Raw genomic sequence first — 22,588 nt, 5'->3', positions numbered from 1 at the left:
CTGTGTACTGTTCGGAAAAGAGGAAGCGGTCCATTTGTTTCCTGTCAGCCAGCCCCTAGTAAAACTAGATCGAGGGGGCAGTGTCAAATAGTGGAGGTCATGGGCGACCAGCCAAGTAGCGTTGTCTGCTCAATGACCGCCGGCGCTCGGAAGGTGGTTGGGAGAGGGAAAAAGAGAGAGAGGAGGGGAGAAACGCGAGGTCGTTGATGGTGAGAATTGAGGAGGCAAGTCAAGACAAGCTGCCTTGCCCCTGGCACAAAACACAAAGCACCCAAAAAGTCGCCAGAATGGGGGGGAAAAAAGAAGGAAAAAAAGGGCCACAAGTACTTGAAGATGGTACTACAGGCAAGCCACGAACCGACTGGTATAAGGCTCTGGTCCATGTAGCTCAGCTACTGGATCGACTGGATCGACGTTGTGAAAAAAAAAAAAAAAAAAAAAAAAAGAACGCAGTTAAGCCAGGCCGGGGAGAACAAAGTGTGCTAATTACAAGGAAGTGCGGTGGGTATGTAAGTCATGTACTTGCTGGGGTTATTACAAAGGGCGCTGATGTAGATTGCAACAGGGCAATTCCACAGACAAGAAACAAGAAGGATGGGACAAAGGGAAGACGCGCGAGAACCTTCTTGGCCCCCGGTGTCGCTGTCTTGTCGGTGGGTGGCCCCATCAGGAGCCGCAGACAAAAGCAAATAATAGTTGGTGGACAATATTTCAGAAGCCATTTTCCCTTTGTTGTTGGTGACGGAGTTAAGCAAACGGTCATGGTAAGTAACAAGGGCCCCTGTCCTCTCAGCGCCAGGTTCACATAACTCAAGAGGGAAAAGAAGGAAGAAATAATAAAAAGTAAAATAAAAAAATAAAGAAAGAAAAGAAGAGGCAAGTCTCATGTTATGCAGCTTACAAGTTCCCCCTCTATCATTTAGCCTGTACTGTACTTACTGCACGGATTATACACATGGATGAACTCGGGGGCCGCTTTTAAACGTCAGCCATGAAAGAAAGGGTGTGTGTGGGCTGTGCGAATTTCGCTGTGAGTGAGTGCCGACGTCAGCGTACCTTAGGACTGAATTCGTCCTTTTAACTCTTCTTTTTTGGTTGTACATCTCTGTCCTGTCTATCTGTTCCTTTTCTTTCTTTCTTTTTTTCCCACCGTCTGTTTCTCCTCTCACTCCAGACCGATTCAGTCTTTTTGCCTCCCCGAAGGTTGAAAGGCCGTCTGCCTCTAGGATTGGTGGGCCAGCTTTCAGCTGAGGTGAGCGGTGAACTGGGCAAAAGCGGTTGGGCTCGAATTTGTCAGTCAACCTTGGAGAAAGAGACCTCGGTAGCCGAGGAAGACATACGTAACACAAGTAGGCAGCCTGGCAGCTAGCAGACCTGTCACACGGAGGGAAGCCCACGTGCTCTCATATCGATGCTCTCAGCAGCCTCCTCTCTTAGAAGTCCGACTACTAGAGTACTGACTTACCTGGGACGAAAAAGACTGCATTGGAACAAGCTGTCGGCAGCGTCTCTACAGACCTGCGCTTACTTTAGTCCTGCCATGTTCCCAATGTACACATATATCGAGAGCCGCGCTGTTCATGCCAAAGCGGTCACGAGTGGGTGCAGTGATGTGAGACGTGCATCGCGTCAACACTGCATTTGTATCCATCCACCTACATGCAGCCGCAAAACTACCCTTCTTGGCTACGGAGGCCCCTGGGATTGGCTTCCCAGGGTATGGAATCGATCATGCGCCGTCAACTCTGTCTCATATGACAAAACAAATAAACATGGGGCAATCCATGGGGACTATGAAGCAGAAAGTGTGGTGCACCACACAAACAAAAGTACTCTTCCATAGTCGTCACAGGTACCAGCGCCGTGATGGCCACGCCCGGGTTGTCTCTACCTGGGCAGCACCACTACAAGCGCTGTACCATGGTACACACCCTCGGCACCTGGAAGGATTCAGCCCTACGACTCGACCCACCCACTGCATATCGAAATACGCTCAGAGGGCCCTGCTGAATCCCGACGACCCGGGGCCCCCTTGGAACATGGTTCGGTCAACGTTGTGAGTAGTCCATCGCGTTATCTTTGGTCTCTCTTGTCTTTTGCTGTCTCGTTGGAACTTGAGCCATGTATCCTGCGAATTTACCCCAGAATTCAGAAGCTGGTCTGCTGAGGCAACATCGGCTTTACACGGAGCGGAGCGGATATTATTCGAATCCTAGAGCACAGGGCTTACCACGACCTTTTGCTAACCTCCCAAGGGATTCCCTCGCCGACTCCTTACCTCGGTGCCATTAACCTGGCCTCAGTTAGATGATGATGATGATGACGATGGTAATATCCTGCTCAAGCTGAAATGAGCATGATCATGCCACGGCCACAAATACGGGGTCGACTGGTTTGCATGACTTGTGATAAATTGTTATTACCTTTTTTTCCCCCTCCTTCTTTGCCACTGGCCCCATGAGTTCAGCTGCCAACTCCCAGTGTCTCTAAACATCAACCTGCCTTCTATTTCTTCTGGCCCCCCCCCCCCCCCAATTGATTGGATGGCACCTCCCACCTGCAACATGGTTTGATCACTGTGTCATGGTTCGGCCGCGAAAGACCAAGGCTTTAGTGAGAACCGCTGTCTTGGACCAGAGCGCTTGCGCTGCGCCAACCCACGGGCGCACAGACTCGCATCGCCGAGTTCAGCCTCCAGCCGCGACGACCGCAAGCAAAGAGAGGCGTGCGGAACCCCTGGGCACTGCTGTGCATACGCGAGAGGTCGGCAATTACCCTGATCCCTACCCATCTCAGCCTTACGAGAACGCTATGGCTGGGAAACTTTAGCTCAGTTGATCTGACATGAAAATTAGCTAGTCAGGCTGTATAGAATGACAGCGTCCTTGTCGCGTTTGTCGGGAACGGTCCATCTACCTCCGTCTCTCTTCCCCAAGATCTTATGCCCCAAGCCGTAGCCCACACCACCAACCTGCACCAACCTTTCTGCAACGCTATCTTTCATAGTCAGGGATCCTCCCTTCCTCTTCACTTCAGCAGTCATCCTGGAACTGGCTATCAGGTGTTATCTTGACCGCTCTTTTTAGTGAATGTCACCCTCGGACCAATGCTCGCTCTGCCTGGTTGTTGGTCTCCCCCTCCAATCTTGAAGCTGCAAGCTTAGCGCACCAGGATGTCCAACAAGTGCTGTTCCGGATAAACTGTTTGTCTGTGACCATTAGACTGTTGATTCTTGGTTTTGTTCCTTCCTTCCTTCCTTTTCTTCTTGCCTCTGGCCCCCACGATAGTGACAGCCCTTGCGTTGGTTCCTCAGCTGCGATTATCAGCTGGGAAACTACTACAGCACATCACCTGTAGGGCCCACATGGAGTCATCTACTGTGGACCTGCAAACCGCTATCTGAAACTATTTGTTTATTGCTGTGCTCTGCTTTAGCGCATCATGGTCTCTGTCTGTAATGCATTCCTTGGTTTCTTGCCTTGCGTATGCGTTCGCTTTCCTTCTCCTTCCATTTGAGCGGCTCAAGAGCCAAGCCTTGAGTTTGCGTGCTTTCGACGCAATGTCAGCAGTTGACGGCTTCTCGCAGCAGCCCCCAGGGAACCACGATCCCTCAAACAACAAGCTGGGGGAAAGAGGGGGGGGGGCGGTGTTCGTGACCCGCTGAAACAATGTTTTACCTCAGAGTAACCTTTTCTATAGGGCGGCAAATGACACTTAACCCCTCCTAGACTTTAGCCGCCCTGTTCGCCAAAAAAAGAGAGACCTATCCAGGCGAACAAACAGGTCATGATCAACCACTATCGGAGAATATATTGCAAAGGATGACTTTGATGTCATTGGCTGATACATGCGCCCTCACTTTACACCAGATTGATATGACTAAATCTTCTTAGTATCAAGCAGAGAAAAAAGCCCCCGAAATTCGTGTTGTGAGAGCTGTCGGTTTGCAACAACATGAGCACATGGCTATTCCATAGCCCACCTTCATCAACATAATCATTGGGTCTCGAAGCACAACAAAAACAGCAGTCCACAACATAAGCAGTCTAGGCTCAACACTTGAAACCAGTCGGGCTGCACATGTGACGGTGGTGATAGTCGGTTTGAGTCTCACTCACAGGTTACACACACCTCAAGTGTCTCTCATTGATTGCATTTCTAAGTTATGTTGTAGGCTGACAAGCAATCACGACTCAGGTGTATCCTCTTTTACAATAGTTTTAAGGCTCTCTCAGATCAAGACACTTAGCTGCATCATCAAACATCCTTGTAAACGAGCATCATGCAAATTTCCATACTCTTTATAGGTGCATGATATTCAGTATCTCCTGAGTTGAGGTTGATCAAGGTTATAAGCTAAAGAATGTCCCAGATGCAACACTTGGAACAGATATACTGAGACAGCCTGAGTATATTCAGGTCTTGATTGGTACCGATGTACTGACCACCACTGTTTTGCAACTCATTCCACAGCCTCTATAATTAGATGATCGTGCGAATTGCACTGGCTCTGACGAAAGTGCCTTACCATCAAGATTTTGAGGTCAGCTGGACAATACATGAGTTACCTGTGACTCAATGCACCTCACAATAAACACGCCAGTGGCTGTGCTGAGATGGTGGAGGTGTACGTTCTGCTCAGACTGGATGTTGAAGTTTGCCTTCATCACCAGTATATGCTTGTACAAGATGAAAAGAAAGAGCCTCCTCAAGACATCCGTATTGCTTTCAATTGGTATCTCACAAGACCAGGCCGTAGAACGCCAATAGCAAGTCTTTGCTGACTATCCAGACTCCACCAACAAAACAAGGCAGTGGGACATAACACCGAAGGGAAAAGAATGGAATACACAGGTAAGGCCTGGTCTGTTGAGCCTCACAGCCTTTTACAGGAAGGTCACATCGTGACCCAAAGCCTGAACAAAGAAGCCCATGCACACAAACCCACAAAAGCAAGTCCCCTTTCACTCCACATCAGACAGCTCCATAGCATCAGCATCGCCTCCATTGCCCAATGCATAGCCGCGTATTGCGCGAGTACCATTAGGATAGTCGGCCTCCTCCTCGAACTCCCGGATCATACTGTCCAGGTTGTCGTCGAGGCCAGGCGCCTGTGGCCCAAGACAGAGCTGGAGCAGATATCTGTAGCTCTCGATGGCCTCGCCGACGCCCCGAAGACCCGTAGCCCCCACCAGCTCACTCTCCGCCTTTCGCAGCTCTCGGACCTGATCACGAAGTTCCTGTGCTAGGCGTAGGCGCTCTTGTTGGTCGTTATCCCTGGATGCCTGGCTGCTGCAATCCTGGCCATTGTTGCCATTCACCTGCATACTCAGCTCGGTGTGAATCTTGCCTTGGACAGCGATGCGGTTTTGATACCGCAGAAGGGAAAGGACTTGCGTCTGTAACTGTGTCGCCTCAGCCTCAGTCTTGGCAGCAACCTCATCCGCTTCGAGCAGGTCCTCGTGCCGGCGCAGCTCGTCCAGCTGGGCCGCAAGCTCGTCCTGCGTGCTGGCCAGCAGCCGGCGGGCGTCCTGCTCGGCCTCATCCTTCTCCTTCCATTCATCCTCAAAGCATTCGGCGAGGTACCTGCTCTTCTGGAGCATGCTGGGCGCGATACGATTCTGCACAGCCTTGGCTGCTTCCGAGTGGAACTCGGTGTTGTTCCAGAAATCGTGCAAAGCGCTACTCAGGCTCGGCCGCCGGGGCGGTGGGGGCGCGAAGGGGGAAGACGAGGGCGGAGGCACTGCGGAACGAGATCGGATGCCTTCATTGAGCTCTCTGATCATCTCCTCAGCATACACACCCTTCTGGTTGGGAATGGACGTGGAAGCGTTGCGACCCAGCAGCGAGCGAATGATCTTGGTATTCTTATTCTCAGCGGCGAGATGGATAGCTGTATCCCCCCTCTGGTCCTGCGCATTGATGAATTGGTCGGTGAAAGTAGCGTCGTGGGATCCCTGCAGCCTGGCTAAAAGACTCTCCACATAATATCGAGCAGGTCTTCTGTGCTTAACAGACACGGCGTGAGATACAGCATGGTGCAGGACGGTGCGGCCCGAGAGGTCACGGGCGTCGATGGTCTCTAGGAGCTCGTCCATGATGGCGGGAAAGGTCTGCTTATCAAAGGCGTTGGTGAAATTGACAGCGTGCATGAGGGGGGTCACGCCGCGCATGTTTCGGGCGGTCAGAGAAGGGCCGAAGCGCTTCATGTGCCTGACACCGTCGATGTCGCCCATGGCGGACGCCCAGTGCAGGGCGGTATTCCGGTGCTTGTCGATAGGGAAGTCGGGCCTGAAATTGGTGGGAGGTTCTGGACGAGGCGCTTTCGGATCACTCATATCGAGCGCATAGTAGTCCAATAGGGACTCACCATACATTGTATGCTGGAGTGCGGTCAGTATGAAAGACCACCACATCAAGAACACCCAGGGAGGAGGACCGTGAGGTCTTGTCCACCGTAGAAGGGGTTAACATACCTTATGTTGGATCATCCTGTCAGCCTCGTCCTCAGCCATATAGCTACCAGATACGATAGTCTGATTGTCTGGGCTCTCGTCCCTATAGACGACAGATGATGTGTCGAGTTCATCGGCACGAGGGACATCTGCAATATATTAGCAAGAAAGGCTCGAGCATTGGGAGGCCTGCCTTCAGTAGAAAGGGGGGTGGGGAGGGGCCGAGACGCATGAGTGGAGGCGGTGCATCGTACGTTTGCGCTTGGGGCCATGGCCGGCCTGGAGCAGGCCTGGGGCCTTTTTAGGCTGCTTGGGCTTGCTCGCATGGCGCGGAGCAGGCGGGGGGGTGACAGCGCCGGGCACGAAGTCGAAGATAGGTCGCAGGCGATCGAGGACGTTGTGCTGTCGAGCGAGCTCACGGGCATCCTGGAGGGGGAGGTAGGTTCCTAGATTTTGGGCACAGGCTGGTCAGCAGAGGACAGACAATATTCCTCCTGGTCTCACTACTCTTTCTTGCCAAAACGCAAAGGAGGGTTGTAAAGAGCGACTGCCGTATTGTCGTACCTTGAAACTTTCCATAACCACCCTGCACCTTCTCATGATTGCCCTTCTGCACGTCTCGCTCGAGGATGCGGGTTCTGGCAGGCTTATCGAAGCCGGCAGCCTTGAGGATATGGGTTGCATTGACCCAGTTGTCGGACTGCCGTCGCATAACATGCTCTCGCTTGCTGTCGGCGCCAGCGAACTGGTATTCCCATACTGGATTCTAAACAGCAAGAAAGGGGAACGAGGTCAGCAAGGGCGAAGGGATTGGGATCGGGCCGGACAAAGGAGGACACCAAACTAACGCCATTGTAGGTGGCTGAGAAGATGCCATCTCCGGCAGCGCTTGTGGCAGCCATGGCGGAAGCGGTGGGGGGAATGCGTGAGGCAATAGCAGCTCCTTGTCTTCTTTGGTTGCTGTGTGTAGACTGGAGAGTGAGGATGTCGGAGAACGTCGTCCTAGAGGGATGGTATCGGTGGTGGGAACAGCTGACAAGGGCAGTACTCAGACAAAAACCCAGAGCTGCAAAAGGAGATGGATGTCTGAGGGCTAGGGAGAGCGAGAGATGCACACTGCAGTGTACTATGTCGCAATGAGGTTGTTGTTCAAGAATGGATTGCGACAGGATGTCGCGTAAAGTGAAAGATGATTGTGACCCTTGCTGGATCCCTGGCCCGAGTCTCGACCTTGACGCGGTCTGGGGGGTTGGTGCGCGCTACCTCTTAACGCGTCTCCGCTGGTTCAGAGTGCCTAGAGTGGGGAAACGAGAGGGGTTGGGCCACTAAAGACTCTAGGGAAGGAACACCCTAGCCAAAGAGGCCCAAATAAGGGTTAGGGCTTGATCTCGGAATGAGTGTTTGACATGATTACTCCCAACATACTCGCGCGCGCGATCTTGAATACGTAGGTATCATGCTTCAGAGCAGGCCAAGAAATCTCATACAATCTTCAATACTGTCAAAATTGTCTCCGTCTCGTCCTCCTCCTACAACCCCTGCAAACTGTCCCTGTTCAACATGACTTGCTGCTCCGACAGGTCTATTGTGGGAAGGTCGACCATGTGCAGTTTGGTGCTCCCATATGGCCTCAGCTCAACCTCGACGACATCACCCACACACTGCCTGTCCTCAGGAAGAGGCACCAGGCCCGGTACGCTTCCCACGTAGAGCGGCCAATCGATCAGACAACCTTTTGCCGTCATATAATTGGGCGGTGCGCCAGGCGACCAGATCGGGTTTGCCAGCTCCTGGCCCTCCACTCCTGCACCATAGTACGTCACTGTTGACACATCGATTGCATAGTTCCACGCCGACGTGTTCACCATGGTCCAGTCTCTCGCCTCGGGAGGCGCATAGCCCGCTGGCATGGGTGCGTTGGTGGTGTAATCGTACGGCACTGACGACGAATTTGTGCTGGAGATGGACAGCCCGTATAGCAGAGGGCCATAGTACAGCGCCACCGAGCTGTTGGCCCGCTGCTCCGCCCGAATCGAGGTCGACAAGTTGTACGAGACGACCACGCTGGCGCCCGCCGCGACACTGGCTGCCTTGTGGAGGCCACTCACCGCGTCGGGGCTCACTGTCACCGCCTGTCCTGTGCCCTGGACCGCCGTGAAGCTCTGGGCCTGGTCTGCCCAACCCGGCACTCGGACATAGAAGTCAAACGGCGCGCTGGTGCTGCTTACTGTGTAGACAATGCTCAGGTCGAAGGGGTAGTTGGTCTCAGCGGCGACGGTCACGTTGGCGCCATTCTGCAGCGTGACGCTTGCATTGGAGGGCGATAGCAGCGCGTGGGCCAGCCCATCCGACCCAACACGCACATAGGATCCAGAGAGGAACTTGGGATAGCCCTGGGGGTGGTTCACCGTGCAGCACGGGTAGTTACCCTCGAGCGTGTACATCTGGCCCACCGTGTTCACGTCTGAGAAGGGCGTCGTGCTCAGGTTCTTGGACCACGGCTCGTTTGGCTGGGCTACGTACTGCCGTGCCCACCAGTCTGGTGTGAGGGCTACCGGCAGAGCGTTGTATGCCGTCAGCTCCGCCCTGTCCGCGTAGTAACTGTCCCCAAGGGCCTGGTACAGGTAGCTGAGGGAGTACATGGTCTCGACCGCCGTGCACGTCTCCGACCTGCATAATCAATTAGTAAGTTTAGGCCCCAGTCAAGGCGCGCACACACTCCCTCCCTCTCTCTCTCTCTCTATTTCCCCCCCTCTCACTCACCCAATATATGGCTGGATCCCATTAATGTACTCATCAGCAAGAATCGTCCCGCTCGCCGAACCGTGGTATGTGAAAGTCCAGTTGACTCCCTGGTAATTTAGCGCCACGAGGGAGTCGTCATGCAGGAACCTCCTGTACACGGCGCAGGCCTTGAGACCCTCTCCAATGTTGACGCCGTGAAAATACTCCCAAGGCTGGGCATTGTAGAAAGTCTGGTTGAGCATGTCCAGCTCGCCTCTGGGGAAGACGTCAGCCTGGTACCAATAGTCCCAGTTCACCCCTGCGTCGTAGAGGAATTGCATGTTGTCTAGCAGGATCTGTGTGTTGTTTCTCGGGTAGTAGTCAAGTAGCCACTGCAGCGGCAGCATGAGGTCCTGCGCACGAGACAGCCCCCACTCTGTCGCGCTCTCTGGGTACTCGTCGCCATCGTGGTAGAGGAAGCCAGTGTAGTTGTCAGCCAGCATGGAGTGGGCGAGAACGGCAAACTGGTGCATGGCATCCACCACACGGTCCGTGTATGCCGTGTCGGCCTGGGCAAGCTGCATCAGGGCGAGCAGCAGGAGGTTGCGCGGCCACATGTTCCGGTTGGTCCCCGTCTCGTAGCCCAGCCACCCGTCGCTTTGCTGGTGGTCCAGAACATAATCCGTTACATTGCGGACCTGGGCGATGAGGCGCGGGTCGTCGATACCATACGCAAGGGGTACGATGCCGTTCAGCCAGTACGGGAAAGCCTCGTGGAGGACACTGTATTCGCTGTCGCCGCCTATCCAGGCGCTGTCGTGCACATACTTCCAAAAGTCCATGAGATGACCCCCGAGTCCGTTCGCCGACAGCACCAGCTGGTCCGCGAGCCATCCTTGCGGCCTGATGCTGCCAAGGTCAAGAGGCTCAAATGCCAGAGGAACGACTAAGAAGGACAAGCAAAACACTTTAGCCTATTTGCCCCAGGGGTGTATTTCTCTCTCTCTTCTCTCACTCTCACTCTCTGTCTCTCTTCTTTCCCCCTGGAGCTGATGCAGCGGGGGTGATTTGCTCACGAGCTTGGGCGTCGGCAGCCACTGGCATGGCAGCCAGACCAGCAGCGCCGACGAGTTTCAAGATGGTGGTGACGGCGTATGGCACCTTCATAATGTTGCGATGGTATTCCGACGGTCGGCTCAGAGAGGTACTACTTCTTCACATGGAAACGAGGGGCCTCGCACGTTGGGGAGGGAAAAGGGAAGCAGCCATGAGCCTCGAAGACAGGCCCGACCCTATACATACTTAGACCCTTGTAATAAAGCTACGGAGTCCTTCCTGTCTGGTGAGGTTGCAACGAGGGGAACAAGATCACGGGTCTGGAGAGGGGAAGAGAGGGGGGGGAGGAGATATCGCCAAAAAAGACGAACACTCAAACCGGATGGAATCGAGGGCGCCAAGTTCCTCCTGCAAATCTCGCCCACGTTGTCGCTCAAAAGAAAAAGGCTATGGTAATGTTGCATGGGACACGAGTAAGCAGCAACCATCTCAGGTTGCATCCGGTCTATCAACCTGCGCGGGTTGACAGGATCGCCCGCATGACTGGAAAATAAACCACCAATCTCAACAGAAGCCTGCTGAACTAAGAAGAATAAAGGAGAAAAAGTCCTCTTCTTATCTTGATCTGGTATCTTGAAGACTGATATTGGTGGGGGTTTCCCCTCGATGGACATGCATCGTAGCAGTGGACACTGGCAGCGAACTGTGTGGTACTATGCAAGTGCCAGTAATATGGTACCGCACTGCAGTGTGACCTGATCTAGCTAGCCCTGAATCGACAGAGTACATCCTTTTGCCATGGTATACATGGTAAATGGTAGATATGCTCGAGACCCTCTTTTTCTGCAAGGCGGCTCCACCTTGATCACGACCCAGAAAACGGTGTCGGCTCCAGGGCTCAAGTACTGTACAGTGGGTTAGAGCGTGCTGCAAATGTCAAGTTCATCTGACTCTTGGCTTTTTGATAGAGTTGGAGAAGCATTCTCTGTCTCTCTCTCTCTCTCTCTCTCTCTCTCGCACACGCATACGAGAAATTCAGCTGACTAATGAAATAGAACAAACGAATACTATAAGAGAAGGACGTCCCAGACACACACATCTACGAAAGGACAGTTAATAGTAAAGAAAAGAGTGGACGGTGGTTCAAAAATGGCGGCGGGTGGCAGGTGGGTAAGAGATGTGCTGTACGGTGCAAGCTTTTTGGCACTAAAGCACTCTTAAACCGTCCCTTTTCCTTTCTCGATGGAGAAAAGAGCCAGGAGAGGGCCGCTGCGGCTGCGGCTCGGGAATTAAAACGGTTTTTTTTTACTATTATCTCCCACAGCGTCAATCGGATGGTGCCGACAACGACTCGAATACTCTAACCATGCCTTGCGTCATGGCACCGCAACCCCCCTGAATCGTGACTCCAAGCTCCCCGTCCACAACACCCCAAGTACCGCTCGTACTGTACGTAAATGTATCCTGTAGTAGTACCTTAGTAGTAGCATGCATGAATTTCGTCTCTGTTGCTTGACTAAGTACCCACGCATCCTACACAGCAGTTTGCCCCAGGCAGTTCAACAACAGGCCCAATCCGGAACTTCAGCCCGGCTGAATCATGAGAAAGAAAGAAAAAAAAGAAAGAATGAGTAGTAGTAGAATGCACGCCCTGAGTGGATGATCTGCCTGCCTGCTTGTTCACAACATGCCCCAAAAGCGCAAAGACTGAGTTCAATCGGATGGCGTCCCTTATGTACGGATCCGTACATTGTACAGTAAGTAGTACATAGGGCCGGACCCGGTGTCCTTGGCTCAGTCCGACCATAGTATGGTGCAAGCACACATATGCAGACTATTTCCGTAGTACATTAAAAAATAAAAAACAAAAAAAAAAACGACCAGCCCTTTTTTTTCCCTTTCTTTTCGCGGCCATTTACGCGGCGTTATCACGGCGCAAAAGATATCTGTTGTGGGTTCTGTACGCGAATCGATCCCTGTCTTCGCAGTCAAAAGCTTGACGCGGCGAGCTGCTTTCTGGGGCCCAAGGAGGAAGAACAAGCTGTCGGCTTTTCCTCCTGGGGCTCATGAGAGTGGGGAATGACGATATTACCCAGTCCACACAGCTCTCACTCTCGCTCTGTCTTTCTGTCTGTGTGTGTGTGTTGTCTGGTGCCGGTCATCCAAGGCGGGAAGAGAGGGAAAAAAAAAAGAGAGAGAGCTGTCTTTCCTCACTAGGGGGCAACCGGTTTGCGGAGGGGAGAACGTGCACACCGACATCGACAGACCAAAAACACCACCACCGCCAACCAACTCACTCACTTACTCAGTCACTCACTTCGGCCTTTCTACCCAGAGCAGCACACCAGCCGCCCACCCTCGTTGCCCTACTGTGACACACGATTTTGTACAGCACTACTGATCTCGCTCTCAGCTCTCTCTCAGCTTTTTCTCACATCTCTCTCAACTCTCTCTGTGTGTGTGTCTGTTGGCTTCTCCTGTGGTTCTATCCTCATGATCTTGAGCATTATTTACCTTTTAAACGTATCCTCCTCATCCTGGTCGGCTGTACACCCAGCACCGTCGACCCGTCGCCTCCCTCCCACCTGTTCGGCTTGACTCGTATGTCCATTTCCTTAGTCTGGGCTTGAAGAGAGGGAGGCAAGGAAGGGGCCAAGGGCTGCAATATAGCAGCAGCATCACTAGACAGTCTGTCCACTACTTCACGAGAGGGGCTGCTTTCTCCCCTCTTGAGCTCGCTTCCTGTTGTATTGAGGATGTCATCGGCACCCAAGACGGCTTCCAAGGGCACTCGAGACTCTCAGGGTAGTGGCAGTGGTGCCGCCACAACCTCTGCCAGGGCGACCAAGAAGAGTGCTTTCTCGTGCGAGCCTTGTCGCCGACGCAAGGTCAAGTGTGGGGGGGAACAGCCTATCTGCAGCCGTTGTCAGGCAAGGAACGACGCCTGCGTCTATAAGTTGTGAGTAAGATTTCCTTCCCTCCTCTCTTCTCTTTCTACCAAGCCTATCACACCAGGCTATCGTCGTCAGCATCAGTATTTCGGGGAGGGGAGGGATTTTTTTCTTCTTGTGGAGGGGGGGACTTCGTTTCTTCTTTTCCACGCCTTAAACACCGAGTCGTACGTAGCAAGGCCCATTTTTGCTGACACGCCAAGGAACCCGACTCTGTCCTACACCCAGCGCCTAGAAGAACGTATCAAGGAGCTCGAGGATCAGCTGTCGAGGACGCAGCCCTCGTCTTCACTCCAGACGCAGCCCTCGTCTTCACTCCAGACGCAGCACACCCCTTCGGAACGCCCTGGTTTTCCACCCAACGAGGGCTCTTCCCAGCGTCATCTAGGACGCGAATCCAACGAGGGTCTGACAGGCACGTTCAAAGGCCTGAAGCTGGACGAGAGGGGAGTGCTCACGTACCATGGCGCAACCAGCTTCTTTCACCTGCCCAGTGAGTACTCCGGGCCAGAGAGCGACCTGCAGACCTCGCCTTATTCAGAAAACCCCTTGAACGGCAGGAGGGAGCGCCTTGTAAATAATGCATGGCAGCAGCGTGCCCTCGAGAACTTATCTGATATACCGGTATGTCAGCTCTCTAAGCCTCTGCTTCCCCTTCTCTCCCTGGACAACAGCATAAAGAACAAGCAGAAGCAAGAAGAAAAAGGACTACCTGCGCGAGTCTGTATTTTGGCTGACGATAAGTTCGCTGTCTGCCCTGAATCAAGGAACCCTTTCAGTATCTCCTCAATACCCACTGGTGCTGGATCCAGGTAAGTATCTTGTTGTTCTTTCTCCTCGTTCTGCTGCTTGCAGTTGCAGTACCGGTCGTGTTACACCTGTGCTGTGGAGATGCTGACCTGACCTCCTACTCACAAGCCCCTTTTTAATTTCATCTATCGACCTGCTTTCACTCGCGACATGCAGCTGCTCGGGCCATACTATTCTCACACCCTCCTGAATGCCATCCTGTCCCATTCGGTTCGCTGGGGTCGCTGGGACAGCGTAACCCGCGAGCGTCTTGAACATGAGTACGATGGCGGCGCAGTATTTGGTCGGCACGCCCGAACCATGGTCTTTGACGAGGTCTCCCGCGGTGTTGCCACCATTCCTACCGTGCAGACCCTCCTGCTCCTCAGCGCGCAGGAGTGTAGCCAAGGCAATACCTCACAGGCCTGGATGTACAGCGGCATGGCCTTCCGGATGATCGATCATCTGGGCATCTGTGTTGACAGCCAGAGGTATACTGGTGATATTCCGTTCAGCGACGAGGATATCGAGATTCGTCGCCGCCTGTTCTGGAGCTGCTATTTCTGGGACAAGATCATCAGCTTGTATCTCGGCAGATCGCCCAGCCTGCAGCACTCGACCGTCTCTCCTCCTCAGATGATGCGTAGGCACCCCCCCCCCCCCTTCTCCCTTTCTATCTCCTTCTTTCCATGCTGGTAACAAGACCATAAGAAGCGTGACTTGTATTGACGGTACTGTGTAGTCGATGACTCCAACGAGAATGAGATGTGGGCACCCTTTGGGCTCAAGTACCCTGACGGTGTCAAGTATCCTCCCATCGCGGCGCACTCCACATCATGTTTCATGCTCATGTGCCAGCTGTCTGTCATTTTCAACCAGATCCTCGTACATATGTACGACCCGTTGCAGCAGAACAGCGAGGCTGAGATACAGGAATGCCTGGCGAGGCAGGAGGCCGCCTTGAGAGAGTGGTGGGAGGCTCTGCCTAAATTCCTCAAGATCGAGGCCAGCATATTGCCTCCTCTGTCTCCGCCTAGCCACGTTGTCACCCTCAAGTAAGCGACATCCTGAATCTTGAAAAGAAGCGTTCTCCCTCCCCATAACCTATCCACACAAACATGCAACGCAATGATTGTCATGACTCTACCTCCGATCATGTTAATAACTAATTGGGCGATCACAGCTGCCTGTATCACACCTTCAACATCCTCCTCCACCGGCCAATGCTGTCACGAGAACGCTCTTCTGCCGATAACAACCGGGCCAGGCACCTGCTCGAGTGTGTCTCCTCGGCCACCTCCATCATTGCCATATTTGATCTCTTCTGCAAGTCCTTCGGCATCTACCGCTCAGTACTGTCTCTAAGCTACAGCGTCTATATCGCGTCGTCCATATTCCTGCTGCAGGTCCAAGCAGCTGCCGGCTCTTCAGGAACCTTGACAGAAGAAGAGCAACAGCAGCAACAGCCAGCCATTCGTAAGCTGGATTTTTGCATTCGAGCCCTGTCACGCCTGAGGGACATCAACCCCATCGTTGGCAGTGCAGTGAGCCTCATCCTGCGCGAGCTGGCCAACCTGGGCATTCAGACGCCTGTGACCGCGTCCGGCATCGATTTCAGCCGCTACAGATCATCAAGTCAACAACAACCACCACCACCACCACCCACAACAACGACCTATCACCATCAGCATCAACATCAACACACAGTTTCGGTGCCACCACCAGCATCCAGGAACAGACAGGACTCTTTCGCCTCGTCTCGACACCGCCTGAGCCACCATGAGATCATGATGGGCAACACCGAGGTTCACATGTCAGGCTCGGATTCGCCCAGCCCCACGCCATCATTCGGCTATCAACAGACCTTGTTTCACTCTCCTGGTCAAGGACCAGGCGGCGACAAGTTTGACCATAGTCTCCAGCATCATGGGATTTCCGATCACATATTCGAGGCCGTCTCTTCGGTCCAGCCAATAAGTGCCTCGTTTGGAGATATGACAAACCCCGATCCATTTGGGCCACCAGGCGCCTTTCGATCCTGATTATGCACACGAGAAGGCAGGCCAAGTAGACAGCCATGCTACATGTAATTACCCTGATGACGCGGTGGGTGCGCAGGCGAACCAGAGGGGGGGAAATATGCATAATAACCTGGATGAGGGCAGGCTCGTCCATATCTCTGTGATTTTTGGCAATGGTATTGTATAGGAGCATCAGTCCAGGAGTATGGTGTCTTTTGGGGGAGAAAAAATGTTGATCTCATTCCGGGGCCTCGTAGCATCACAGCATAGCCTTCTTCGTTGTCCAGATCCTGCTGATGAAAGAATAAATCCAAAAATTTCGTCAACCAACCACATTGCACCACCGTGAAGGCTTTCCTAATCTAGTCTTAGGAGTTGACTGGTACTATATATTCAGCAATCATCGAGGGGAGGATCACCATACTGAAACTGGTCAATAGCCTTTTGGTTCTTATCATTTTGGCCCCCAGCAGACCTCCCTTTTTATTTTCTTAAAGGCTCCAGGGTTATGATATCCCAAGGGTGACCGAGGATGCACTTATATTGTATAATATAGCTTGTGTAAGTGACAGGGTAACGTTGTTGATCACACCTACGCGGATATCGAACAGAGGACAATAAACTGGCTTGCGATCAACCTGGAGAACCATTAGTGCTCTCACCAGGACCCGAGATTGCAGGAGGCACATGGGTTCGAATTCCATATGATCAGGTCTCAATGCCAGCACCGGCCTTGAAACAAGAGCGTAATAAGTGCCAACTGGCTGGTCTGATTGTTGGTCTAGATAGAATTCACCGGAAACATTGAGGCGCGTATACAGGAATTTGTCGAAGTGTCAATGACAGTGTAATCTGAACGTTTCAGAGAACCTGTGAATATATTGGGCATGACGCGAAGCATTCATAGCCCATCCAATATTATTCATTTCCAAAATGAGAAAAAAAGGAGACAGAAAAGCCAGCTGGTACAAATGATTATGTCGTCAGTGGACTGAGCTCGATACACCAAGCTCTCAGCGAGCCAGGTATCCCCACCATCGACGTACGACAGCCACTATAATCAGGGCGATACCCAGCAAAGAATTTAATTCATTCTGCCCCTTCTAGTGACAGTAGTATATGCTATACAAATAAATAAATAAAATGAAAAGGGGGGCCAAGCCCACCGGTTGCGTGATGCCCTGTGCCGCCTGCCAGGCTCGCCCCACCATACACCTCGCTCGTCGAATCGCAGTGACTGAGATCAAAAACGACATCTGTACAAGATGGTGTCCAGCTTCAGGTCCACAGCTCTTTCGCATTATCTCTAAATATGCTGTCGGCAAGTTGCTGGTCGCCATCGCACCAGTTGATCACGGCCGTGATCCATGGCCGTATGTCGAGTCCCTCGAATCTCGTGTGAGGCCAGTCGGTAGCAAAGACAACTCTCTTGGGGGCAACACGTCTGTTTTCATACACACACTATCAGCTGACCGCAGCATGACCCGGGAGATACAATTTGCAAAGGAGCCTCTGCTCACAAGATTTCTCGAGCTATTGGCTCGACATGCCCAATAAAGTCATCGTTTTCAGAAAGCCGATAAGGGGCAGACATTTTGACAAAGGTATTCCCTTCCCCAAGCAACCTGATCAAAGAGTCGAAACCCTCGAGGCTGTACGGGTCGAGGGGCAAGTTCGTTGGAAGATGAGACTTGAGTCCCGGAGCACCCATGTGGTCAATACAAATTCTCACTCCTAATGTTGGGATAATATGTTCCAAGGCCCTGACCATGTTGAGAGGTATGTAGAGCTGGATGATCCAGCCCAGGGGTCGCACGGCGTCAGCACACCGGCGGAGCTCGACCTCGACATCCTCCCGAGCAACGAGATCCCCGGTGGATTTGATGTTGAGACGTACACCCCGGACTCCCAACTCGTGCCATTCTCTGAGACGTACGATACTAAAGGTCTTGTTCTCTGGCGCAAGAGCCACGACGCCTCTTGCCCTCCCAGGGCCCAGTACCCGCAGAGCATCGAGCAGGCAGGAGTTGTCATGACCATATATGGAAGGCTGGACGATGACGACGTTGGACGCCCCAACTGAAGATTCGAAGGCCATAGCCTGAGATACAGTGTAGGTGCTCGGTTTATACGCGGCGGTGGGAGACAAAGGATAGTGCTCCTCGTCGCCCACTATGTGCATATGGCTGTCCCAAGAGCCTGATGGTATACCAGGAGGCGAGGACTTCTTGGCGGCAGCAGCGTTTTGTGGCCGACAATTTGTGGCAGCGTATTCATTATGGGATGAAGATGGTTTGTTGACCGAATCGACAGGTCTCGTTGGCGTTAGTTTTATGGGCGAAAACGTTCCTTTGTCGAGTACTCCAGGGCGGAGGGTGTTTCTGAGGAGCATTGCCATTCTGTCGATGGTTTCAACCCAGGGGGGTTAAGGAAACACGATTGTGGTCCACTGCCTGGTATGTATGCTAGAATAGCACAGGAGCGAACGAACTCTTGTGCTGAGGAGCTCTTTTGAAAAAGCAAGTTAGATGACGTGCTCACCAAGGCATAATAGTAGCGGTGACCATGAGAGAGGGAGGCGTGTGTGTGAGTGTGTGTGTTTGTGCGCGCGCACACAGAGTCTCTCTCAAGAGCCTGGGAAGACAACAAGAGCGACTGGGAGTTTCTTTTGTCGTAGGAAGTGAAATATGTGTGAGTGACTGTGTGTGAGAGAGAGGGCGGGGAAGATGAATGAGACACAGAATCAAGCCTGGCACCACCTCCTCCTCCTCCTCCTCCTATTCTTTCTGACCCGGATCTGGCGACGGCTGTCGGTGGATACTGCTAAGCCCATCGATCAGAAAAGGTCTCGATAATATGGTACATACTCGTATGTACTATACTATATGTACATTTTGGTATGTATGCACGTAATATGTAAGGAGGAGCCAAAGGGATCACCATGCTGCATGCATCACGGACATGTTGCTTACCATGCAGGAATCAGGCGGGCCGCAGAGCCTAAGCACTAGGGGGGTGTAGTGGTAATTAAGTATTGTCAGATAACGAATCGGAGACGGTGGCGAGAGCAGCCGTCAAAATACGCCCTGGCGGCAGCAAGAGGACGAACCGCCCCTTCACGAACATCTGCCGCCATTGGGCCTTGGAACTAGCACCGCTGGTACCAAGAGAGAAAGGCAGCTGCGACTTGACCCCAATCTAGGCAAGGCACGTTTCGGAAAGTGCCAGGCGGGCCAACTCCCCTGGAAAGAGCGATTTTGGAATGGTCTAGGCTTTCCGCAAAGCACTGGCAATACTTCTGACAGGACATGATCTACGGCTTCTGACCGAATATTTTGACAGACATCGGCGGTTCTTCCCTAGGGCGATCACAAGTCTCTCTATCTGCCTGGTCATCAAGGTGTTTGGTTTTTCACGTTTTCCTGGGCCCAGGTTCGGACGACGTACATTGGTATGTTCACGACACGTAAACAACTGTCTGGTCTTCCCTTGATCATATCGTGAGCTTCTGGTTATATCTTAATAGTCGACATATATTACCCAGGGCAGAGTTCAATTCAAACCTGGATTACGTACATCCAAAAAAGCAGGAGACTTGGCGATTGCTGCCAGGCTCGGTCAACTTCCGCCCAAGCATATTTCATCAGCCCCACCACCAGGACCCACCACGATGAGATAACGGGAGATGTCAGTGGAGGAGTCAGTGGAAGTTTTTTCTCCCTTCTCCAACATCAACAACGCGGGGCTGTCCAAGCTAGACCACGACGAATCCTGGGGCAAGGCACACAACGCACGGCTGGCACGACATTGCTCACGACTGCAGGATTCCCCAGTCGCGAGATTCTCGATCCGGGGACAGACCCCTGTCCCATTTGCCCCTCCCCCCCCACCTCTCACCCTTCCAGCGGACGACTTGAGGGTGAGCTGTCACCTCGACTTGGCATCGCGCGTGCATTCCCCGGTTCTCGCTGAGTGGAAGAGGCAAGGTGCCACAAGGACAAGTCTGGGCGCGTGTGGCACAAACGGCGGGGCGCAGCCGAGGGCCGCAAGACCTGGGCCTGGTTGCGGAAAGGTGATCCAACAGCGCCAGAGGTGTCGGAAGGAAGATACACAGCAGGCCCACTCCCCTCGGAAGGGGGAATGGTCCGTTAAATCCCCCTGGCTGTGGCATGTCCTCCTCGACCATGTCTCCTTCGTCTGCTGCCGCCTCGCTTGGTCAAGGATCAGTCAACTGGTATTATGTCCTCACGATATTTGTCATAGGCTCGGGGTCCATCCCCAAGGGATATGACGAGGGCGGCTTCAGTGCTGCCCTTGCACTGCCCTCGTTCAAAAATGACTACAATCTCGACGCCGAGGAGTGGCTTGATAATGCCTCAGGCCTGGCTAGCAGAAAAGCTAATATCACCTCCTTGGGGGTTCTGGGTGCTGCCTTTGGCTCACTCCTTGCCCTGGCCATGACGGACCGCATCGGCCGCGTTAGAAGTTGGCGACTTCTTACGTGTGTGTACATGAGTGGTTATCTGATGCAGGTCTTCTCGTCTGGTATCTATGGCTTCCTCCTCTTTGCCCGCGTCTGGGGCGGTCTCGGCGCTGGGGGCCTTACTGTTGTCGGGCCCCTTTATCTCTCTGAGATCTCGCCAGCCAAGAGCCGTGGCATGATTGTCAGCACTTCGATGGTTTTCCTGCTGTCTTTCTTGTCTCTTGGTGTGTAACATCCCTCTTCCCTTCCCCTGTACCTCTTTAATACTGGGTGGGAGAGAAAAGACTCATGACTTGTCATTAGGTTTCTTCATCAATTATGCCGCCAGTGTCACGATGCCGGCCATCCGAGCGCAATATCGACTGGTCATTGCCATCCCCTTGATTCCAATGGGGCTTGCCTTCTTAGCATCCTTCCTAGTGGCTGATACTCCCAGGTGGCTCGCATCCAAGAATCGGGGCGACGAGGCGCTCGGCGTTCTCGCACGGCTGCGGAACACCAAGGTTGATGACAAGCAGCTGCAGGTGGAGTACCTCGAGATTCAGGAACAAGTTCGATCCCAGGAGAAGCTGCTGTCCGAGACGTCTAACTGGTCCCTGATCAAAGAGATCTGGAGCGTGCCCTCATACCGCAAGCGATTCCTCCTGGCCACCGCTATGCAGACCGTCGCGCAGTGGTCCGGAGGGAACGGCATCACCTACTATATTCCCCAGATTTTTGTCTACGCGGGGGTCACCGCGCACAACAAGTCACTCATCACATCCGGCGCGTACGGCATCGTCAAGCTTGTCTTTACTATGGTATTCACCTGGGGTATGGTCGATATCATCGGCCGCCGGCGCTGCTTCATCGCGGGGTTATCTCTGCAGCTTGCTGCCCATGTCTTCATGGCTATTTACATGGGCGTCTGGGTCAGTCATGACCATGCCGATAAAGCCGCATCAGACGCTGCCATTGCAAGTGTATTCGTCTATGCCGTGGGCTGGTCCATCGGCCTCTGCACTGTTCAGTATCTGTACGGCACCGAGATTTTCCCCACGCGTATTCGGAATGTGTGCTACGCATTCAACATGGCCCTGCACTGGTTCTTCCAGTTCGCAGTAGTGAGGGTCACGCCCAACATGTTCGTATCACTCCACATCTATGGCACATACATATTCTATGCCGTCATCTCGTTTGCTGGTCTTGTCCTGCTGGGGCTGTGGGCCCCGGAGACCAAGGGCGTCCCCATGGAGAGGATGGAGGAGCTTTTTTCTGGACACTGGTGGTTAGGCTGGAAGGCAAAAGTTGATGTTGAGTCGAGCGAAACCCAGACCCTGAGAAGATCTCGAGCTTCATCGCCCGCGGGCATAATAGAGAGGGCTTACGATTATAGCGAACGGAGCTCAGTAGCAGGTCCCTTTCAATAGAGTCATATGGTGAACCAGAACTAGGGCGCCGTCGCCCTCGAAAGAAAAAGGGACAAACAGCTGCCGAAGCAATGGGCAAGGGCTCGTGCAACCCAAGCATGCCTGTACAGATGAGGACAGCAAACTAAGGCTACACGGGCGCAAGAACAGGATGAAAAATCTGTCTTAGACCTGTCCAAAGAGTTCAAAATTGAAAAGAAGAGAAAGGATGCTTTTTTTTTTTTTTTGCTTATAGCTAAAGAATTTGAAAAGTAAGTGATATTCTTTATATGTATGAGAACTCTTGACTCACTATACTTCATATTCTACAGATTATCATTCTAGCTATTATAATAGTTCTCTTCTAGCAACTTTCTTTCAAAGTTGCAACAAGTTCAATAGTATGCTAGATCTAATCAGAGAGAGAAGAAGTAAAAGAAATAAGAAATTCATTACAAACTGCTAAAGGAAATACTGCAAACCAAACTATTTCTTTTAATTTAATTCTTATATTTTTCTTTATTATTTAAGCTATTATTCAAATCAATACAGGAATATTAGTATTTATTTTCAGTTTATTCATAATATAAGCATAATCTGAATAGATTCTAATATTGATTTCTTTTCTGTTTCTATCTGCTTTCAAACTCTGCTTGAGCAATAGCAGCAGCAGCAGTTCTCTTCTAATTCTGTATTCTTATTCAACGAATTCTTTTGCAGT

At 52.4% G+C, this 22,588-nt stretch overlaps 6 protein-coding genes across 6 annotated transcripts; 3 read left to right on the top strand and 3 right to left on the bottom strand.

Moving 5' to 3' along the window:
- Positions 1-4,964: 4,964 nt before the first annotated feature.
- Positions 4,965-7,357, bottom strand: M406DRAFT_342696 (apses-domain-containing protein; the record flags this gene model as incomplete). The annotated part of the gene is made up of 5 exons (XM_040921799.1): positions 4,965-6,383; positions 6,477-6,604; positions 6,710-6,901; positions 7,020-7,200; positions 7,304-7,357. The coding sequence occupies 5 exons, from the start codon at positions 7,355-7,357 to the stop codon at positions 4,965-4,967; spliced, it is 1,974 nt and encodes a 657-aa protein (XP_040771422.1).
- Positions 7,358-7,984: 627 nt separating this feature from the next.
- Positions 7,985-10,346, bottom strand: M406DRAFT_334080 (uncharacterized protein; the record flags this gene model as incomplete). The annotated part of the gene is made up of 3 exons (XM_040920900.1): positions 7,985-9,125; positions 9,219-10,125; positions 10,256-10,346. The coding sequence occupies 3 exons, from the start codon at positions 10,344-10,346 to the stop codon at positions 7,985-7,987; spliced, it is 2,139 nt and encodes a 712-aa protein (XP_040771421.1).
- Positions 10,347-13,063: 2,717 nt separating this feature from the next.
- M406DRAFT_237195 (uncharacterized protein) lies at positions 13,064-15,570 on the top strand (the record flags this gene model as incomplete). The annotated part of the gene is made up of 6 exons (XM_040916054.1): positions 13,064-13,098; positions 13,390-13,810; positions 13,954-13,998; positions 14,105-14,618; positions 14,718-15,030; positions 15,159-15,570. Coding segments are annotated over 6 exons (1,740 nt in total), but the record flags the coding sequence as incomplete, so codon positions are not given.
- A 44-nt stretch (positions 15,571-15,614) lies between these two features.
- M406DRAFT_358180 (uncharacterized protein) lies at positions 15,615-16,322 on the top strand. The gene has a single exon (XM_040923821.1). The coding sequence runs from the start codon at positions 15,763-15,765 to the stop codon at positions 16,015-16,017; it is 255 nt and encodes an 84-aa protein (XP_040771419.1). The 5' UTR covers positions 15,615-15,762; the 3' UTR covers positions 16,018-16,322.
- Positions 16,323-17,274: 952 nt separating this feature from the next.
- Positions 17,275-18,178, bottom strand: M406DRAFT_47323 (uncharacterized protein; the record flags this gene model as incomplete). Its single annotated transcript, XM_040924329.1, has 2 exons — positions 17,275-17,440; positions 17,517-18,178. The coding sequence occupies 2 exons, from the start codon at positions 18,176-18,178 to the stop codon at positions 17,275-17,277; spliced, it is 828 nt and encodes a 275-aa protein (XP_040771418.1).
- A 2,002-nt stretch (positions 18,179-20,180) lies between these two features.
- On the top strand, positions 20,181-21,888 carry M406DRAFT_268087 (putative MFS quinate transporter; the record flags this gene model as incomplete). The annotated part of the gene is made up of 2 exons (XM_040917908.1): positions 20,181-20,703; positions 20,783-21,888. 2 exons carry the CDS (start codon positions 20,181-20,183, stop codon positions 21,886-21,888), a joined length of 1,629 nt encoding a protein of 542 aa, XP_040771417.1.
- Between the last annotated feature and the right edge of the window lie 700 nt (positions 21,889-22,588).

This window comes from Cryphonectria parasitica, assembly GCF_011745365.1.
Source record: "Cryphonectria parasitica EP155 unplaced genomic scaffold M406scaffold_9, whole genome shotgun sequence".
Lineage (NCBI taxonomy): Eukaryota > Fungi > Ascomycota > Sordariomycetes > Diaporthales > Cryphonectriaceae > Cryphonectria > Cryphonectria parasitica.
This window is presented reverse-complemented; position numbering and strand designations above follow the sequence as displayed.